Genomic DNA, 16,904 nt, shown 5'->3' on the forward strand with positions numbered 1-16,904 from the left:
ATTAAAAAAACTAACAATCGGTGGTTGATTTGGTTGATTTCCCATTTCTGATTGTGAGGGTGGCTCTGAGAGATGGAGATAGATATTAATATTCGTGTGTTGGAATTTGAAAATATAAATATACGTCTTTGCCTACTAATGTGCGCTTTGAAAATATCGTATTGCGATTATGTATTAAAGTTGCGAAATCGTTGCGAAAGTCAGTATTGCGTTGCGAAATTAAGTATCGAGTTGCGAAAGTCAGTATCGCGTTGCGATTTTGTATTATCGCGTTGCGATAGTCAGTATCGCATTGCGATTTTCCAAATTTGCATTGCAATTTTCCAAATTCGCATTGCGATTTTCCAAATTCGCATTGCGATTTTCTAAATTCGCATTGCGATTTACTTATTCGCATTGCGAATTAGGAAAATCGCAACGCGAAATTGGAAAATCGCATTGCGATAGTCATAATCGCGTTGCGAATCTGGAAACTGATTTGCGATAATGGAGATCGCGTTGCGAATTAGCGATCGAATTGCGATTTTATTGGTCATTTTGACAAATCCAAAAAAAATTGGTTAAAATCGTATATTATATGGGATTTTTTGTCACTGAGATTATTTTATCTTTACTTTTTAATCTTTGTATTTTATTCAATTTAATTTTTTTACTATAATATTCTTTTACAAATTCTTGTTTCCTTCTATTCTTGGACTTTTTATATTCTCATAAATATTTTTTTCTAAAATATATTCTTTAAAAAATAAAATTATAAATATATTTTATAATTTTAGATGATATTTATTTTTTCAAATGCTATTACAATGTGAAAAAGAATATTAAAAAAATATATGTATATCTTATATGTTGAAAAAAACATTAAATTATATCAATCCACAACATAATATTATAAATTTTATAATTAAATATGAGTAGAAATTTTAAAAAAAATAATTCAATTCAGCTAAACTCAAATTTTATAAATTCGATTCGAAAGAGTCTCAAATAAATTTAAATCCTGTATCTAAGACTTTACATAAAGTATAACTTACATTTCAAAATATACAAGAAAGTTTTGGTCATGGACTCCCTGCATTCGGTAATTATATCCAAATATTTACAATGTCTATTTTCATTCGATTCATAATATTTGAAACCCATCCACCAGAACATGATGAATCTGTCTATGGAAATTGATTCTACTATGTCCTGCCATTTTCAAGTTCCCTGCTACCACAAGCAACCCTAACATCATTGATCAGTGATTGTTGAACCTCGAGTCCGGCTTCTTTCATTCCATACAGAAGCTTAATAGCATGAACACACAGCTTATTATGCACATAACCCGTAACCATGGCGTTCCAACAAGCAATGTTTCTCTCATCGCCAGCAACCTCAAATGCCTTCTCAGCATCTCTCACCAACCTGCATTTCCCATACATGTCGATCAACCCGCATCGAACGAAACCTTCAGATTCCAACCCGAGCTTGATAGCAATGGCGTGAACCTGTCGTCCTGACATCCCTTCATCATCCATCCCAGCACATGCCTTTAGAACACTTGAAAGCGTAAAGCTGTTTTTCTTAATACCTTCCCTTCCCATATCGGTAAAATCATCGAGCACCTGGCGGAATTGATCTTCCCTGCAACTGTTCACCATTTTTGCCGTCCATGTCACAGTGTTACGCTTTGAAGACCGATTAAAGAGAGTGTTGGCATCATCCAAGCACTTGAAGTTCCCATAGAAGTTGATTAAGGACCCGGTTAAAGAAAAATCACGGGTAACACCTAACTTGAGTAACCGTCCATGAACTTGCTTCCCTAATTCCATATTATTAGTCAAAACGCACGATTTCAGAAGGCACACTATGATCCAAGATGGGAATTTGAAGAAAGAATTACAACGTTCCATGAGAACGAAATAAGCAATGGCCTGTTCGGAGTCACCAGCCTGGAGGCAAGCGACAATCATGATAGCCCAAGAGTTGAAATCTCTTAGAAACATTTGATCGAACGTCTGGCGTGCAATCTCCAAGTGACCACAAGATACATGCATAAGGAGAAGGCGGTTAAGCAAAGGCAAGGAGACTTTGATACGGTTGTTTTGGATGTGGGAATGTAAGCGAAGAGCACTAGAGGAGTGGCGGGAGAGGGTGCATTCTTTGGTAAGGGAAGCGTAGATATCAGGGGGTATAGGAAGGGAAAGAGAATCCATTAAGCGCAAAATGTCGGAGGTGGTGTGACTGACGGTGGCCGGAGCGGTGGAAATGGGTTTGGCGGTCGGAGTCGGCGGTGGCGCTGTTAGTTTGGACCAGTGTTTTGGAAATCGCGGCGGCAATTGAGATTTTTTGAGCAAAAACCTTTTGGAAGGTAAAATGTTAGGGAGAGGCGGCGATATCGTTTCCATTGATGTTTTCATCTATTTCAGTGTAAGAAAGGCTAAAGGAGAGGGATAGATACGATTACTTTGCTCTCAAATCAAACATTGGAGTCGTCGTGCTAAACAAAAACTTAAAATAAGTATCTAAATTATATTATTTTTTAGGGTAAAGTATAGTAATGGTCACTGAATATTTATGAAGCTTGCATTTAGGTCCCCCAACATTTAAAACTTGCAATACAGTCCCCCAACATTTATTCCGTTTGCAATATGGTCCCTGACTTAAACCACAGTTAGAAAATTAGGATAAATTATAAAAATGGTCATTGAACTTTTCAATCACTTGAATTTAGGTCCCCCAACTTTTAAAACTTGTAAAACAGTCATCAATTTCATTCTAAACCCTAATTTCCAAGTAATTCAATTTTATTCTAAACCCTAAATTCTAAAATACTTAAATTAAATTCAATTATGTCAAATTTATTATTATTTAATTTCATCTTATTTCATGTGATACATATTTTTTATATAAATATAATAGTATAATTCTTATCTGTTGAAGAAATTTTTTAATTAAAAAAAGTAGTTAGGATATAGAAGAGGTTGAAAATAATTCGAATTTTAAATTTATAAAATGTTATTTTGACGTATAAATAAAAGTGTAAACTACTCGGTTGACAACTTAACTATCTAGCCCTTTTTACTTTTGTCATCGATCTTTTAAATTTATCAATCATACCACATAATTATTTAACTGTTTCAACTAAGCCACTAGTCGTTACCAATTGATAAAAATGATGATGTGGCAGTTAAAAGGAATTGGTATTATTATACATTCAGTCTTTATTATTTATATAATCAATTTGGTCCTAAATTAAAGAAAATTTAATAAATTAATCATTTAATTAGGATCTGACATGTGTTAGCACATGATCTTGACACGTGTCATTGGTGACACATGTTACCACCTAATTATTTATATATGCTATCAATTTGGTCCTAAATTAAATAAAATTTAATAAATTAATCATTTAATCAGGATCTGACATGTGTTAACACATGATCATGATATGTGTTATTGGTGACACATGTCACCTCCTAATTAGAAGAAAATTAAGTTACAAAGAAGTAAAATTTGGGTCTTGGGCAAACTCAAACCTGAGTCACGCAAATGAAAGATACAGGGTGGAGCCACTAAGCTAACACCATCGTTTGTGTTAAGAGATATACAATAATACATATACTAATAGTATGATCAATGCCAGAAAAAAAAGAATATAATGTAAAATGGAAATAATGAGATTTGAACTTCGGCAAAAAATTTGAAAGCAATAAATGATGGGAAAATATTATATTTTACAATAAAAAAATATTTTGATAAATTGTTTGATAGATTTAATATATTTTTTAAATATTAGTTGATACAATATTTTAAAAGAATAAATTTAAGATTTATATTTTTAAACTAAATTTAATAATTATATTTTTCATATTTATAATTCATGATTATATATATAATCTTAAGTTGAGTATTTCTAATATAATTAATAATTTTAATTTCTTATTAAAAATAAAATATTCAAAAAATATAAATGATTCATACATTAATATATGAATATATTTTTTATTTATACATCTAAATATAAATATACATTTATATAAATATATTTTTATTCGTTGTGTCTGTGCCTTGAACTCTTTCTTCAAGCCTATATTACCTTAAATTGAAGTATTTTAGAATTTAATTGAAGTATTTTAGAATTTAGGGTTTAGAATAAAATTGAATTACTTTGGAAATTGGGGTTTAGAATGAAATTGATGACTGTTTTGCAAGTTTTAAAAGTTGGGGACCTAAATTCAAGTGACTGAAAAGTTCAATGACTGTTTATATAATTTATCCTAATTTTCTAACTGTGGTTTAAGTTGGGGGACCATATTGCAAACGGAATAAATGTTGGGGGACTGTATTGCAAGTTTTAAATGTTGGGGACCTAAATGCAAGCTTCAGAAATGTTCAGTGACCATTACTATACTTACCCTATTTTTTTATTTAAGTGTCTAAATTAATTTTTTGATTAATTTAGGTGTCTAAAGTTATAAATATTATAATTTTAAATTTTTCAACCGTAACAACCGTTAATTTTTTTTATTAAATGATGTTTTATATTCGAATAATTTTAAAGATTTTATTTTTAAAAAAACTTAAAAATAAATTATTATATTAAAAACATTTTTTTATAAAAAAATCTCTCTCCCCGTCTCACTGCCCCTCACTGTATTAACTGTGTTCAATACAACTCTTAGCATTCAGAACTTTAGAGCAGCAACGGCAATTCCTGCAACTCTTGGTCTTGATCTAACTGTTGCAGGCTATTGGTCTTCAACATTCTTCCTTTTACTTGTTATGCAGTTCACAAGTTATTGTAAAGGTGGATGGTTGGGATAGTGAGTTAATCAAAAACTTGGTGCGAGATTTTCTAAAAACTATATATTTAAAATTTTATAAAAGATATCGCGCGTCATATTCCGAGTTATTGAAAAAATTGACTAAAATAAATTTAAACACCTAAATAAGAAAAGATGTATAGTTTAGACATTTATTTTTATATCAAGTTTTTTATTTATTAAGATTAAAAAACTTGTAAGCGGAGGCTTATTTCCATGATCCCCTACCTGTCGATTGCTGCTCTTCTAGCAATTATTCCTCAAGTAGAGGTTCATGTCCTACAGGTGCAAAGAAGGGTAAATCTTCGAGGGAGAGAATGAAGACGAAGGTTTCTTGTTCGAGGTAGCAATTATGTCCTCAATTGTTTTACTGAGTAAATCATTATATTCCCCTACATTAACATAAACGTATTATTTAAAACTTTAATTTAATTTTTGAAGCATAGTGATGAATATAAAATTGAAATTTGTACTTGATGAAACTCAATTTGAAAAACAAACGCACAAAATCAAATAACTAAAATATTTCATCCGAATTATTCTTTTAGATAATATGAGAGATTTTAAACAATATATAATTATATATCTCTTTAAATTTAGCTTTTCCAATATGTTTTGGAACTAACAATAGTTTAAACCCATCAATACAGAAGATCAGTCAAACAGCATTAGGATGAGATCAGTCAACCAACATTCATTTAAGCTGTTAAATATATCCCATAAAATATTTTTTAATAATGATATTTCCATTAATTATCACTGAAAAATATTTTTAAAAAAATTGGTAAATGTTGGTTTCACTCTATCTTTATTCAGAGTATATTTGGACACCACAATGTAATTTTATAAAAAAAAATATAATTATTATTTTAGTGACAATGTAACCACTAAGAATTCTAATGATATAGAGATATTTATAGGCACAACGTAATTACATATAATTTCAAGTCATACTTAATTGTACAAATTGTTATTATATAATTATATAATTTTAAATTCTAAATAGTATTAATTGTTATACAAAAGTAAAGTTAAACCTAATTTTTTTTATAAATATGTAAATACGTACTCAACATAAATTTATTAAAGTTAAAAAACAGGTGTTGTATATAATATTATAAAACCCTAATGTATAGAAATAATAATAAATTAGAAATTGACGTCATAAGTAGAAACAAATAAATAATACAAAAACATCATGCATATATAAATAAATAAGTTAAAAATGTTATATATAGAAAATGATATTATAAAAAGTATACAAACATAAAATTACTGATATTTGATATAAAACTCTAATAATAATAATAATTAAAATTATAATTACATATGTAATTACATCAATTTGAATCTTTCTTAAAAATTAAAGAGTATATTTAGAGATTACAAACACGTAAAAATTATATCCAAATCTAACTATGGGATGATTTTCCAAACCCATCCTAAATTTTAAAATTATTATTTCAATCTTGAAATGATTTTCATAATTATTAGATAATATATATTAAAATTATGTTATAATTATATTGATATACACAGTTAAATTGAAAATTCAACTGCATTGTGATCCCTAAATATATTAGATATGTAAAACAAGAATAATAAACAGATGATTTTGATTTCATAATAAACACAGTAGTTCTAAAGATAGAATTAAAAGATTCAATTTGTTGAAAGTAACAAACATCATAAGCTGGGATGAGATTAACCAAAAAAAAAGAACTGAAAGCATTGAAATTTGTAGTTCTTGACAAGCTACATGATCCATGCACCCTCATGATCTACTGGCACATAAGATTCATTTAGATCAATATCAAGCATCTTGCGGGAACAAACCTGATGACTGCCTTCAGTTTCGGAACATCGGTCTTCGCCCTCCACTGTTGCTGGTGCTGCGGTTTTGTTCACCGGAGCTTCAAATTGTTTTCCATGGCCATTAGGGTTTTTGGGGTAGAAACCTTCCATGGATGATAGATCACACCATTCTTCAACAGGCTTCCTTGGGAACTTGTGAAATTGATCAAAACAACCATTCATATCAATTGGAAGCTTGTACCTTGACTGATCAAACTCAAAGGAATCTCCTCGAGCTATCTTCATCAGGCAATAAGCAGCTTCAAGAACCTCCTCCTCTTCCGAGTTTTCTTCTTTTTTAAAGCTAACCTGATGGACTTCCATAGCTTCGCCGTCTTCGGAAACACTCGAACAACAGCTGTTTTTGTCAGAAGGCGGCGGTCGGACCCCTCTCCAACTCCGTTCGGGATGATTCCTCATGTGCCCGAACAAAGATTTCATTGACTTGAACTCCTTGTTACACACGCAGCAATTGACAACCTTATCATCATCTTGATCATCACTATGTTTCGGCGAGATCCGTTTCTTAGGGTCGGAACGAAGCTTCGAAATCCTTCTATGGCGACCATTGTTTTTGTTTCCCTTCGTGTGAATCCTTATATGACCTCCCAATGCCTTCCCTGAGGTAAACTCCTTGCTGCAAACGGGGCATATATGTTGATTACAACGTTTCGAGATCTTCAGTTTTAGAATCTTGATCGGCTTTGATGGTCTTAAATCTGATGTTTCTCCGGAAAAAGTTTCGTTTTCCATGTTCCTATCAGCTTGATCAAGAACGAGAGCGAAGAATTTTTTTTCACAGGGAAAACTGATAGGACACAACAATGGAAGTGAAAGGTGAGATTTGGACTTTTAGAAGACTTGGAATTATGATGGAAAGTAAAGAGACAAAGTGTGAATCAATTTATTATTCGGTGAAAAAGGTAAAAAATTGTTGAAAAAATAAATTAAAAAAATATAAAAATTAGAGAGAATATCAACTTCACTATTTAAAAGGGGTGAAGAGATTTTGACCCTTAATTCACTTTAAATTTGATTATAAAGATAAATGGAAATTAATTAAAATTAGAAATATTTTTTTATTAATCTAGAGTGAGTATAATGTAGTATATGTTCAAAGACTTTCGACAATATAATATTGGATGCATGTATCTCTAGTATACATGGTGTTTGAACTTGTGACCTCAAACAATATTTTAATGTATATAAACCGAAAGTAAATTCAATTAAAAAATAATGAAAATATAATATTTTCCTATTAAAAAAGTGTGGTTGTAGGGTTTTGCCATCCATTTTATTATTTAATTAATTTAATTATAAATTTTTTAAGTGTTGTTTTTTCTTTTCGTTCAACAGATTTCGAGTATTTATTTTTATTTTTCCCCATAGATTTATATAAAAATAAAATTTGAAAAATATTTCAAATGTTACATCCTATAATGGTGGTCTTCATTGAATTTCCATTGCATAACGATTTGGACAGTTTTGAAGAATTAATGAATTGAATTGGAAAGGATTTCAAGTATTTAATTTTCATTAATTATAATTATTTTATACATGGTAAAAACAATACATTGCAACTTTTAACTTTGTAGCTTTCTCTCTGTATATACATATATATATATATATATAGAGAGAGAGAGAGAGAGAGAGAGATGCGTGTGGCTCTAGGGCTTTGGAATGGCAGCTAAAATCTCTCACCACTATTTATTCACTTTTTAAATACAACTATTGTGAATATTTATTGAATTTAATTGAAATATGCCTCACACGACTACTTAGGGATGGCAAACGGGTACAATTTCGTGGATTCCGCACCGCATCCGCTCCAATTGGAGCGGGGATGGGTATAATTTTAGCGGGTAGTGGGCGGGTGTAGATTTATATAGTGGTACCTGTCGTGGGTGGTGGGCGGGTAATGGGTTTGAGACATTACCCGCCCCGCATCCGCCCGCGTCGCATCCGCCCACTCAGCTAAATATCTATTAAATTTTGGACTATTATAAATTTAGGTGTAATTTTAGAAACTAATTTATAAATTTTAATATTGTATAATATATAACATATAATTTATCCAAATATTAAGGATATTTAGTCTTTAATCTGGTCTTTAATTAGGGAAATATTCGGCTCTTTGATTAAACACATAATCCCACTAACCACATCACTTTCCATGTTCTTTAGCCAATGCTGTCCATCCAAACACAAATTAGCCGTACTATAAGCATTAACATCAAAAGCAGCAGTTTCCATGTAACAACCTGGAAAAATTTAGAATAATATTAAATTGAAATTGGAGGTTAATTGTGAAAATTGGTAAATTATGAGGACTAAATTGAAAGTTTTGAAAATTTGAAGTCCATTTTAGAAATTAAAGAAAATTCAATGACCAAGCCCTGAGTTATACTTTTGAGTGTCGGCAGGTTTTTCATTTAAAAAAATGAATTGGTTTCTGCGTGAAAACACAGAAAACCAATTCAGAAATTCCCTTTCCCCTACACCAGTTTCCAACCTCGATTCCGACGTCGTCCGAATTTCGATCGTCGTTTTGAAACCACCGTTGTGTTCATCATCGAGCGAGGAACAAACCATTCAAATTAATTGAAGCAAAACGCTGCCAAACGTCAGGAATTTCCAGTCAAAGTCTCGACGTTTTATTTAGCTCGATCGCCGAGAAAATCTCAAATTCATCGCCGATTGTTGCTCCGTTTACGACACCTCCTGCACCATCGTGTTCCTTGTGTCGTTTCAAGTCTGCCGGTGTCAACCTTGGTCTCCGTCGACGGTGGCGCGTGAGGAGGTGGAGCAGTCAAAGTTTCGGCCAATTTAAAATCGAGCTCTCCGCCGTTCAAAAATTGGAACCGATCGTTGTAAGTATCTCGAAATCGCTCAAAATAATTTGTAGAAAATTTTCCGTGATTTTTAGAGCCCCGAAGGACGTCTCATGCGCCACACGCGCCGTCGCAGGGAGAGTGAGCAGTTGGAAAATCGGTTTGACAGGTTTTGAACCGGTTTTGACCGGTCTGAACCGGACCGACACGACCGTTGACCCGACCCGACACGACCGTTGACCGTTGACTTTCTTTGACCAGAACTTAAATGGCTTTGACCGACCCTTAAACGACCGTAAATATTTTTCGAGTATACCTATTCTGATAGTTTTCAACGTCCCGAATCCGTTTCCGAAGTCCGTTTTACCAAATTCGAACCCGAAGGCCTCCAAATCGACGGTCAAAGTGGTTGACTTTGACCAAGAATTTAAATTTTCGAAAAGACATACTTTATGTTTTTCGACGTCCTGATTTCGATTCCGCAATCCGTTTGGCCAAATTCAAACCTGAAATCCTCCAAATTGATAGTCAAACCCTAAAAATGCTTATATACTTAAGAATTTAGCTTTGAACAATTAAGTAAGATTTGGGGCTGATAAATTATTATTGTTTGAAGGTACAAGAGACCCTCCGGATCGTTCGACAGCTCGACCCAGCTCTTCTAGATCAATTAAACCACGTGTTTTAGTATTCACCCGTAAGACCCGTAAATTTTATGATTTTAGAGATTTATTTATGTTACCTATAAGTAATATAGTGTTATTATAAAATAGGTTCGAAAAATGTAGCAGAGCATGGTGAAACCAGCAATCAGTAGATCTACTATTTGAACCTATTATCGAGGTGTGTTCCCTAATTATTACTGAACTATTTTATTGGTTTTGATATGAGGTACACTGAGTTCTTTGGTTACTGTTTTATTGATGCACCAATTTAATGTGATGATTTATGGAATTTGTGTCACGGTGCAATTGAACTTTTGGATTGAATTACAATAGTATAGCTCTGATCAAGCTAATAAACAGAATGGACCTAATGTGACTCTTGGGGCCCCAAGATACATTAGGTTGGCTACCCTTGCTGTGTGCTTAGGGTAGGCTATATGGACTTGGACTTACGGGCTTAAGGATACAAGCTCTAAAGCTTATCCTTAGGTTGGCTTTCTTTTTTATGTGTGCTTAGAGTAAGCTATATGGAAAATAGTTTTGGAAATTACTGATGGTGTACAAGAAAAGAGTTTAAACTATGATTTTCAAAAGTTAAACTCTTTTATGAATTTATGAGATTTATTGGACTATGATTTGTTTAATGTACCTATTGTGATTTTAAGGTAATATTGGGACACACTGAGCCTAGCTCACCTTTCAAAAATATTTTCCCCCTTTCAGATACTGTTGGTTAGATACATCGGTTCGAGCACTTGGAGGATCAACATATCTCTTGAAGTATATCTGATTGTAATGTTTTATCTTGCTAGTTGACTTTATTTTGGTGATATGGACCTTATTTTAAAGTATCGTATTTTTAGGATGATGACACTTTTGCTATTACTGTTCGGTTTATTGTGATTTTGATTTTGAAGACCTGTTTTAAATTAATTTATTACTTATTGGTATTATATTTACAAGTTGGGTTTTGATGGTATAATTTATTTCATGACATTTATAATGTGATTTTACATTGATTGAATAACGGTTTCAGAAAATGTCTTTAAGAATCATAATGTGATCCACTAGACTTAGTCGAAACGCATAGGCCGGGTCTAGGGGGTTACATACATTGGTATCAGAGCTTTTGGTTTTTAAACTGCAGACTGTGTATGAGTCCACATTGAAAATACGGTTTTAGAAATATTTTACAAAACAAGTTACTAAGGCCATGTCACAAGTTATTAAGATTTTAACTGTGTTCGAGACTCCAAGTGCTTGTCTAACCCTAAGTTTTATCTCCTGTAGTAAACTCAAGATCCACCAAAAAAATGAGTGCTAGACGTGGTCGTCGAACTAGCCGTGGACGAGGTCGAGTGGCTAGATTTGCAGACCCGATCGATGAGATACGAGTAGATCCCCCACCTCCGATAGGTGATCCTGCTCCTACGACCCCAACGAATCTGCCTCCTGCCGCTGGTATTGGCATGACTACACCGATCATAAGAGCGACCGATATTGAGTCAGAGTCTACCGGAGTTGCTTTGGATGAGAATTTTGGTAGACAATTTCTGCAGTTGATACAGAGAGCAGTTAGAGCTATTGGTGTATCAGAGGTTCCTATTTCGCAGACTTTGATTGCCAATGGAGTTAGAACTTTTGGGGGATCCTACTGAAGCTGAGGATTGGCTCCAGGATACAGAGAGACGCATGAATCAGTTGGGTTTAGACTCAACTAAGAGATATCAGGGTGTTGTGGCGATGTTAGATGGCAATGCCTACACTTGGTGGGAGTCAGTGACCAGTAGTGTTCCTACCGATCGTTTGACCTGGAATTTCTTTAAGGATCACTTTCGGAGTCGTTTTCTGGGAGAGCGCTACTTAGCTCAGAGACATCAGCAGTTTCAAGACCTGGTTTAGGGAGACATGATTGTTTCTGAGTATGAGATCGAGTTCTTGAAAATGCTGAAGTATAGATTCAGTATGGTACCTACTAAGAGAGATCGATGTCGTAAATTTGCCATTGGACTCAGATACGAGCTGCGTAGGCAAGTTGTAACCCATCAGGATGAGATATTTGATGTGCTGGTGGGCAGAGCCAAAGATACTGAAGAGGTGGAGGTTTTAGCTTCTGGTAGAGAGCGTGTTGAACAGGAACGATCTAAGAAATTTTTAGGTCTGATGGAGTCATCAGCACAGTCCGGAAAAAGGACTCGTACTTTAGTCTCTAAGAGAAGCAATACACGTTTCAGGCCTGCAGCATCCTCACCGTTAGTTGACAGTCGAGGTTGTTCCTCGTCGTATTATCATGGGTTCCTCTGTGAGTTTTGTGGTAAACAACACACAGGAGAGTGTCGTAAGAAGATGGGTTCCTCAGCTAGCTTCGTTTGAGTAGACCGCTACCCAGACTCTTGTGCGTTCTCAGACTACAGTACAGACCCCAATTAGAGATCGTAGTCAAGGAAAGACTCGAGGATCAGCATCCAAGATAGACAGTAGAGCCCGACCTCAGTAAAATAGATGGCCAACAGTTTCTGAGGCTAGACAACCAGCTTTGGTTTATGCCACTAGACGTCGGATGACAGAGATGAGCATGAGGTTATTGCAGGTACATTTACTATATATTCCATTCCATACTTTGCATTATTGGACAATGGCTCCACTCACTCCTATGTATCGAGCTCGGTATCTCGAAACCTTCAGATTTCGCTTGAGAACACTAAAAATAATGTTACGGTTACGAGTCCAGTAGGACATGTGATATTAGTGAATAAAGTATTTCGGCGTTGTCCTCTGGAGGTTAAGGGAGAAATTTTTCTCGCTGATCTTATGGAGCTTCCTTTAGAGGAGTTTGATCTAATTCTTGGGATGGATTGGTTGACTAAACACAAGGTAAATCTGGATTGCGAGTACAAGAGAGCTACTCTGAAAACTTCTGATGGTCGGACTGTTGTCTTAATTGGTGAACGTCGCGGCTATCTCTCCAATATAGTTTCAGCGATGAAAATTGATCGTATGATCCGGAAGGGATATGAGACTTTTATTGCTTGTATTTTGAACACCAAAGGTGCATTGTCCACGATCGAGGAGATTCGTACAGTTAACGAGTTTCCTGATGTTTTTCCGGAGGAGTTGTCTGGGTTACCTCCTGATAGAGAGGTAGAGTTCGAGATTGAGACTTATCCGGGATCTGCACCTATTTCTATGGCACCTTATCGCATGGCTCCAAAAGAACTTAAGGAGTTGAAGGTCCAATTGCAAGAATTATTCGATCGAGGATTTATCCGACATAGTACCTCACCCTGGGGAACTCCAGTTCTGTTCGTGAAAAAGAAGGATGGGTCGCTAATATTATGTATTGACTATCGGAAATTGAACAAGATGACGGTCAAGAATAAATATCCACTACCCAGGATTGATGACTTATTTGATCAATTGCGAGGAGCTACTGTATTCTCTAAGATTGATCTTCGTTCGGGGTATTATCAATTGAAAGTTAAAGGATCTGATGTTGCAAAGACGGCCATTTGCACTAGATATGGTCATTATGAATTCTTAGTGATGTCTTTTGGTTTGACGAACGCTCCTGCAGCTTTCATGGATTTGATGAATCGGGTGTTCCGACCATATTTGGATCAATTTGTGGTGGTTTTCATTGATGATATTCTGATCTATTCTCGTACTGAGGCAGAGCATGACGAGCATTTGAAGATCGTTTTGCGAACTTTGAGAGAGTATCGTCTTTATACCAAACTAAGCAAGTGTGAGTTTTGGCTTCAAGAAGTGTCGTTTCTGGGGCATATTATTTCAGGGTGAGGTATTCAGGTCGATCCAAGCAAGATTGAAGCTATTGTGAATTGGAAATGACCCAAGAATATCTCTAAGATTCGCAGTTTCTTGGGCTTGGCTGGTTATTATCGACGTTTTGTTGAGGGCTTTTCGATTATTGCTTCTCCTTTGACAAAGTTGTTAAGGAAGAATGTGTCGTTTGTCTGGGGTGAGGCACAACAGGAGAGCTTTGAGAAATTAAAGACGGTATTGACTCAAGCACCAGTATTGATTCAACCAGAGTCCGAGAAGGATTTTACAGTGTATAGTGATGTGTCACACTCAAGACTCGGCTGTGTTCTAATGCAGGAAAGTAAGGTGGTGGCTTATGCATCCCGTCAGCTGCGACCGCATGAGTGTAATTATCCTACTCACGATTTGGAGTTGGCAGGAGTAATTTTTGCCTTGAAGATTTGAAGACACTATCTTTATGGAGAGAAGTGTTACATTTTCATGGATCATAAGAGCTTAAAGTATCTTCTGACCCAGAAGGAGTTTAATTTGAGACAGCGACACTGGTTAGAGCTTTTAAAGGATTATGATTGCGTGATTGATTATCACCTTGGTAAAGCTAACATTGTAGCGGATGCTTTGAGTCGAAAGGCGGTAACAGAGTTGAGATCTTTAATGGCCAGGATGAATTTATATGACGATGTCACTCTGTTAGCAGAATTGCAAGTTAAGTCAACCTTGGTTGATGAGATCAAGGCTAAGCAGCCCCTTCATAGCTCCTTGTTTCCCATCTTTGAACAAGTAGAGCATGGGATAAATTCAGATTACGCAATTGATCGGGATGAAGTTTTATGCTTTAAAGGTCGGTATTGTGTGCCGGATGATGCTGAGTTGAGGCAGACTATCCTTATTGAGGCTCATAGTAGTCCATATGCTATGCACCCCGGTGGAGATAAGATGTATCGGAATTTGAGAGAGAGGTATCATTGGGTCGGCATGAAGAATGACATCTCAAATTTTGTGGCTAGGTGTTTGACTTGTCAGCAAGTTAGTTAAGGCAGAACATCAACATCCATCAGGTTTGTTACAACATATCAAGATTCCGGAATGGAAATGGGAGCGTATTACTATGGATTTTGTTACTGGTTTACCTATGACTCATTCGAAAAAAGATTCAGTTTGGGTGATTGTTGACAGACTTACAAAGTTATCTCACTTCATTCCTGTGCGGGTAAATTATACTTTGGACAAGCTGGCGAGATTGTATATTTCAGAGATTGTCCGATTACATGGTATTCCAGTGTCTATTATTTCTGATCGAGATCCGAGATTTACTTCGAGATTTTGAAAGGCGCTACATACGGCTTTGGGAACAAGATTGGATTATAATACATCATTTCATCCACAAACTGATGGTCAATCTGAGAGAGTGATTCAGATACTGGAGGATATGTTGCGGGGTTGCGTAATCGATTTTCATGGTAGCTGGGAGAACTTTTTTCCTTTGGCTGAATTTGCTTACAATAACAGTTATCAGACCAGCATTCGTATGGCACTTTACGAAGCACTCTATGGGCGTAAATATCGCACTCCGATATGTTGGACTGAGTTGCATGATAGGAAGACGTTGGGACCTGAGTTAGTGCGTGAGACGGAGGACACAGTCAGATTGATCCGTGACCGTCTCAAAGAGGCATTTGATAGGCAGAAGTCTTATGCATATCAGAGAAGGAAAGATATACAATTTGAGGTTGGTGATCAGGTCCTTTTAAAAGTTTCACCCTGGAAGAAAGTATTGAGATTCGAGCGTAAGGGTAAATTGAGTCCAAGATTTATTGGACCATTTAGTATCTTGAAGAGGGTAGGACCTGTAGCATATCAGCTTGAGTTGCCTTCTGAGCTCAGTCGTATTCATGATGTCTTACATGTATCAATGTTGAGGCGATATCATCCAGATCCAGATCACATCATTCAGGTTGAGGATGTAGAGCTGAGACCTGATTTGTCATATGAGGAGGAGCCCATTCAGATCTTAGAGAGAGATGAACGAGTTCTTCGGAATAGGAGTATTCCAATGGTCAAGGTTCAGTGGAGTAATCGAGGTCCCTCAGAAGCTACTTGGGAGACATTGGAGTCAATGGAGGCTCAATTTCCTCATCTATTTTCATAAGGTAAATTTCGAGGATGAAATTTCTGGTAGAGGGGGAGAATTGTAACAACCCGGAAAAATTTAGAATAATATTAAATTGAAATTGGAGGTTAACTGTGAAAATTGGTAAATTATGATGACTAAATTGAAAGTTTTAAAAATTTGAAGTCCATTTTAGAAGTTGAAAAAAATTCAATGACCAAGCCCTGAGTTATACCTTTGAGTGTCGACAGGTTTTTCTTTTAAAGGAAATGAATTGGTTTCTGCGTGAAAACACAGAAAACCAATTCAGAAATTCCCTTTCCCCTACACCAGTTTCCAGCCTCGATTCCGACGCCGTCCGAATTCCGATCGTCGTTTTGAAACTAGCATTGTGTTCATCATCGAGCGAGGAACAAACCCTTCAAATTAATTGAAGCGAAACGCTGCCAAACGTCGGGAATTTCCAGTCAAAGTCTCGACGTTTTATTTAGCTCGATCGCCGGGAAAATCTCAAATTCATTGTCGATTGTTGCTCCGTTTACGACACCTCCTGCACCATCGTGTTCCTTGTGCCGTTTCGAGTCTGCCGTTGTCAACCTTGGTCTCCGTCGACGGCAACGCGTGAGGAGGTGGAGCAGTCAAAGTTTCGGCCAATTTAAAATCGAGCTCTCCGCTGTTCAAAAATTGGAACCGATCGTTGTAAGTATCTCGAAATCGCTCAAAATAATTTGTAGAAATTTTTCCGTGATTTTTAGAGCCCCGGAGGACGCCACACGCGCCGCCGCATGGAGAGTGAGCAGCTGGAAAACCGGTTTGAACCGGTTTTGACCGGTCTGAACCGGTCTGACCCGAC

At 35.6% G+C, this 16,904-nt stretch overlaps 2 protein-coding genes across 2 annotated transcripts; both read right to left on the reverse strand.

Annotated features, from left to right (window-relative positions):
* Positions 1–1,076: 1,076 nt before the first annotated feature.
* LOC120150313 (pentatricopeptide repeat-containing protein At1g31790-like) lies at positions 1,077–2,430 on the reverse strand. Its single transcript, XM_039163006.1, has one exon. It carries the CDS (start codon positions 2,400–2,402, stop codon positions 1,185–1,187), a length of 1,218 nt encoding a protein of 405 aa, XP_039018937.1. The 5' UTR covers positions 2,403–2,430; the 3' UTR covers positions 1,077–1,184.
* Positions 2,431–6,563: 4,133 nt separating this feature from the next.
* On the reverse strand, positions 6,564–7,415 carry LOC120150564. The gene has a single exon (XM_039163233.1). The coding sequence runs from the start codon at positions 7,413–7,415 to the stop codon at positions 6,564–6,566; it is 852 nt and encodes a 283-aa protein (XP_039019164.1).
* Positions 7,416–16,904: the final 9,489 nt, after the last annotated feature.

The sequence above is a fragment of the Hibiscus syriacus genome, unplaced genomic scaffold, assembly GCF_006381635.1.
Source record: "Hibiscus syriacus cultivar Baekdansim isolate YM2019G1 unplaced genomic scaffold, ASM638163v2 tig00111022_pilon, whole genome shotgun sequence".
NCBI lineage: Eukaryota > Viridiplantae > Streptophyta > Magnoliopsida > Malvales > Malvaceae > Hibiscus > Hibiscus syriacus.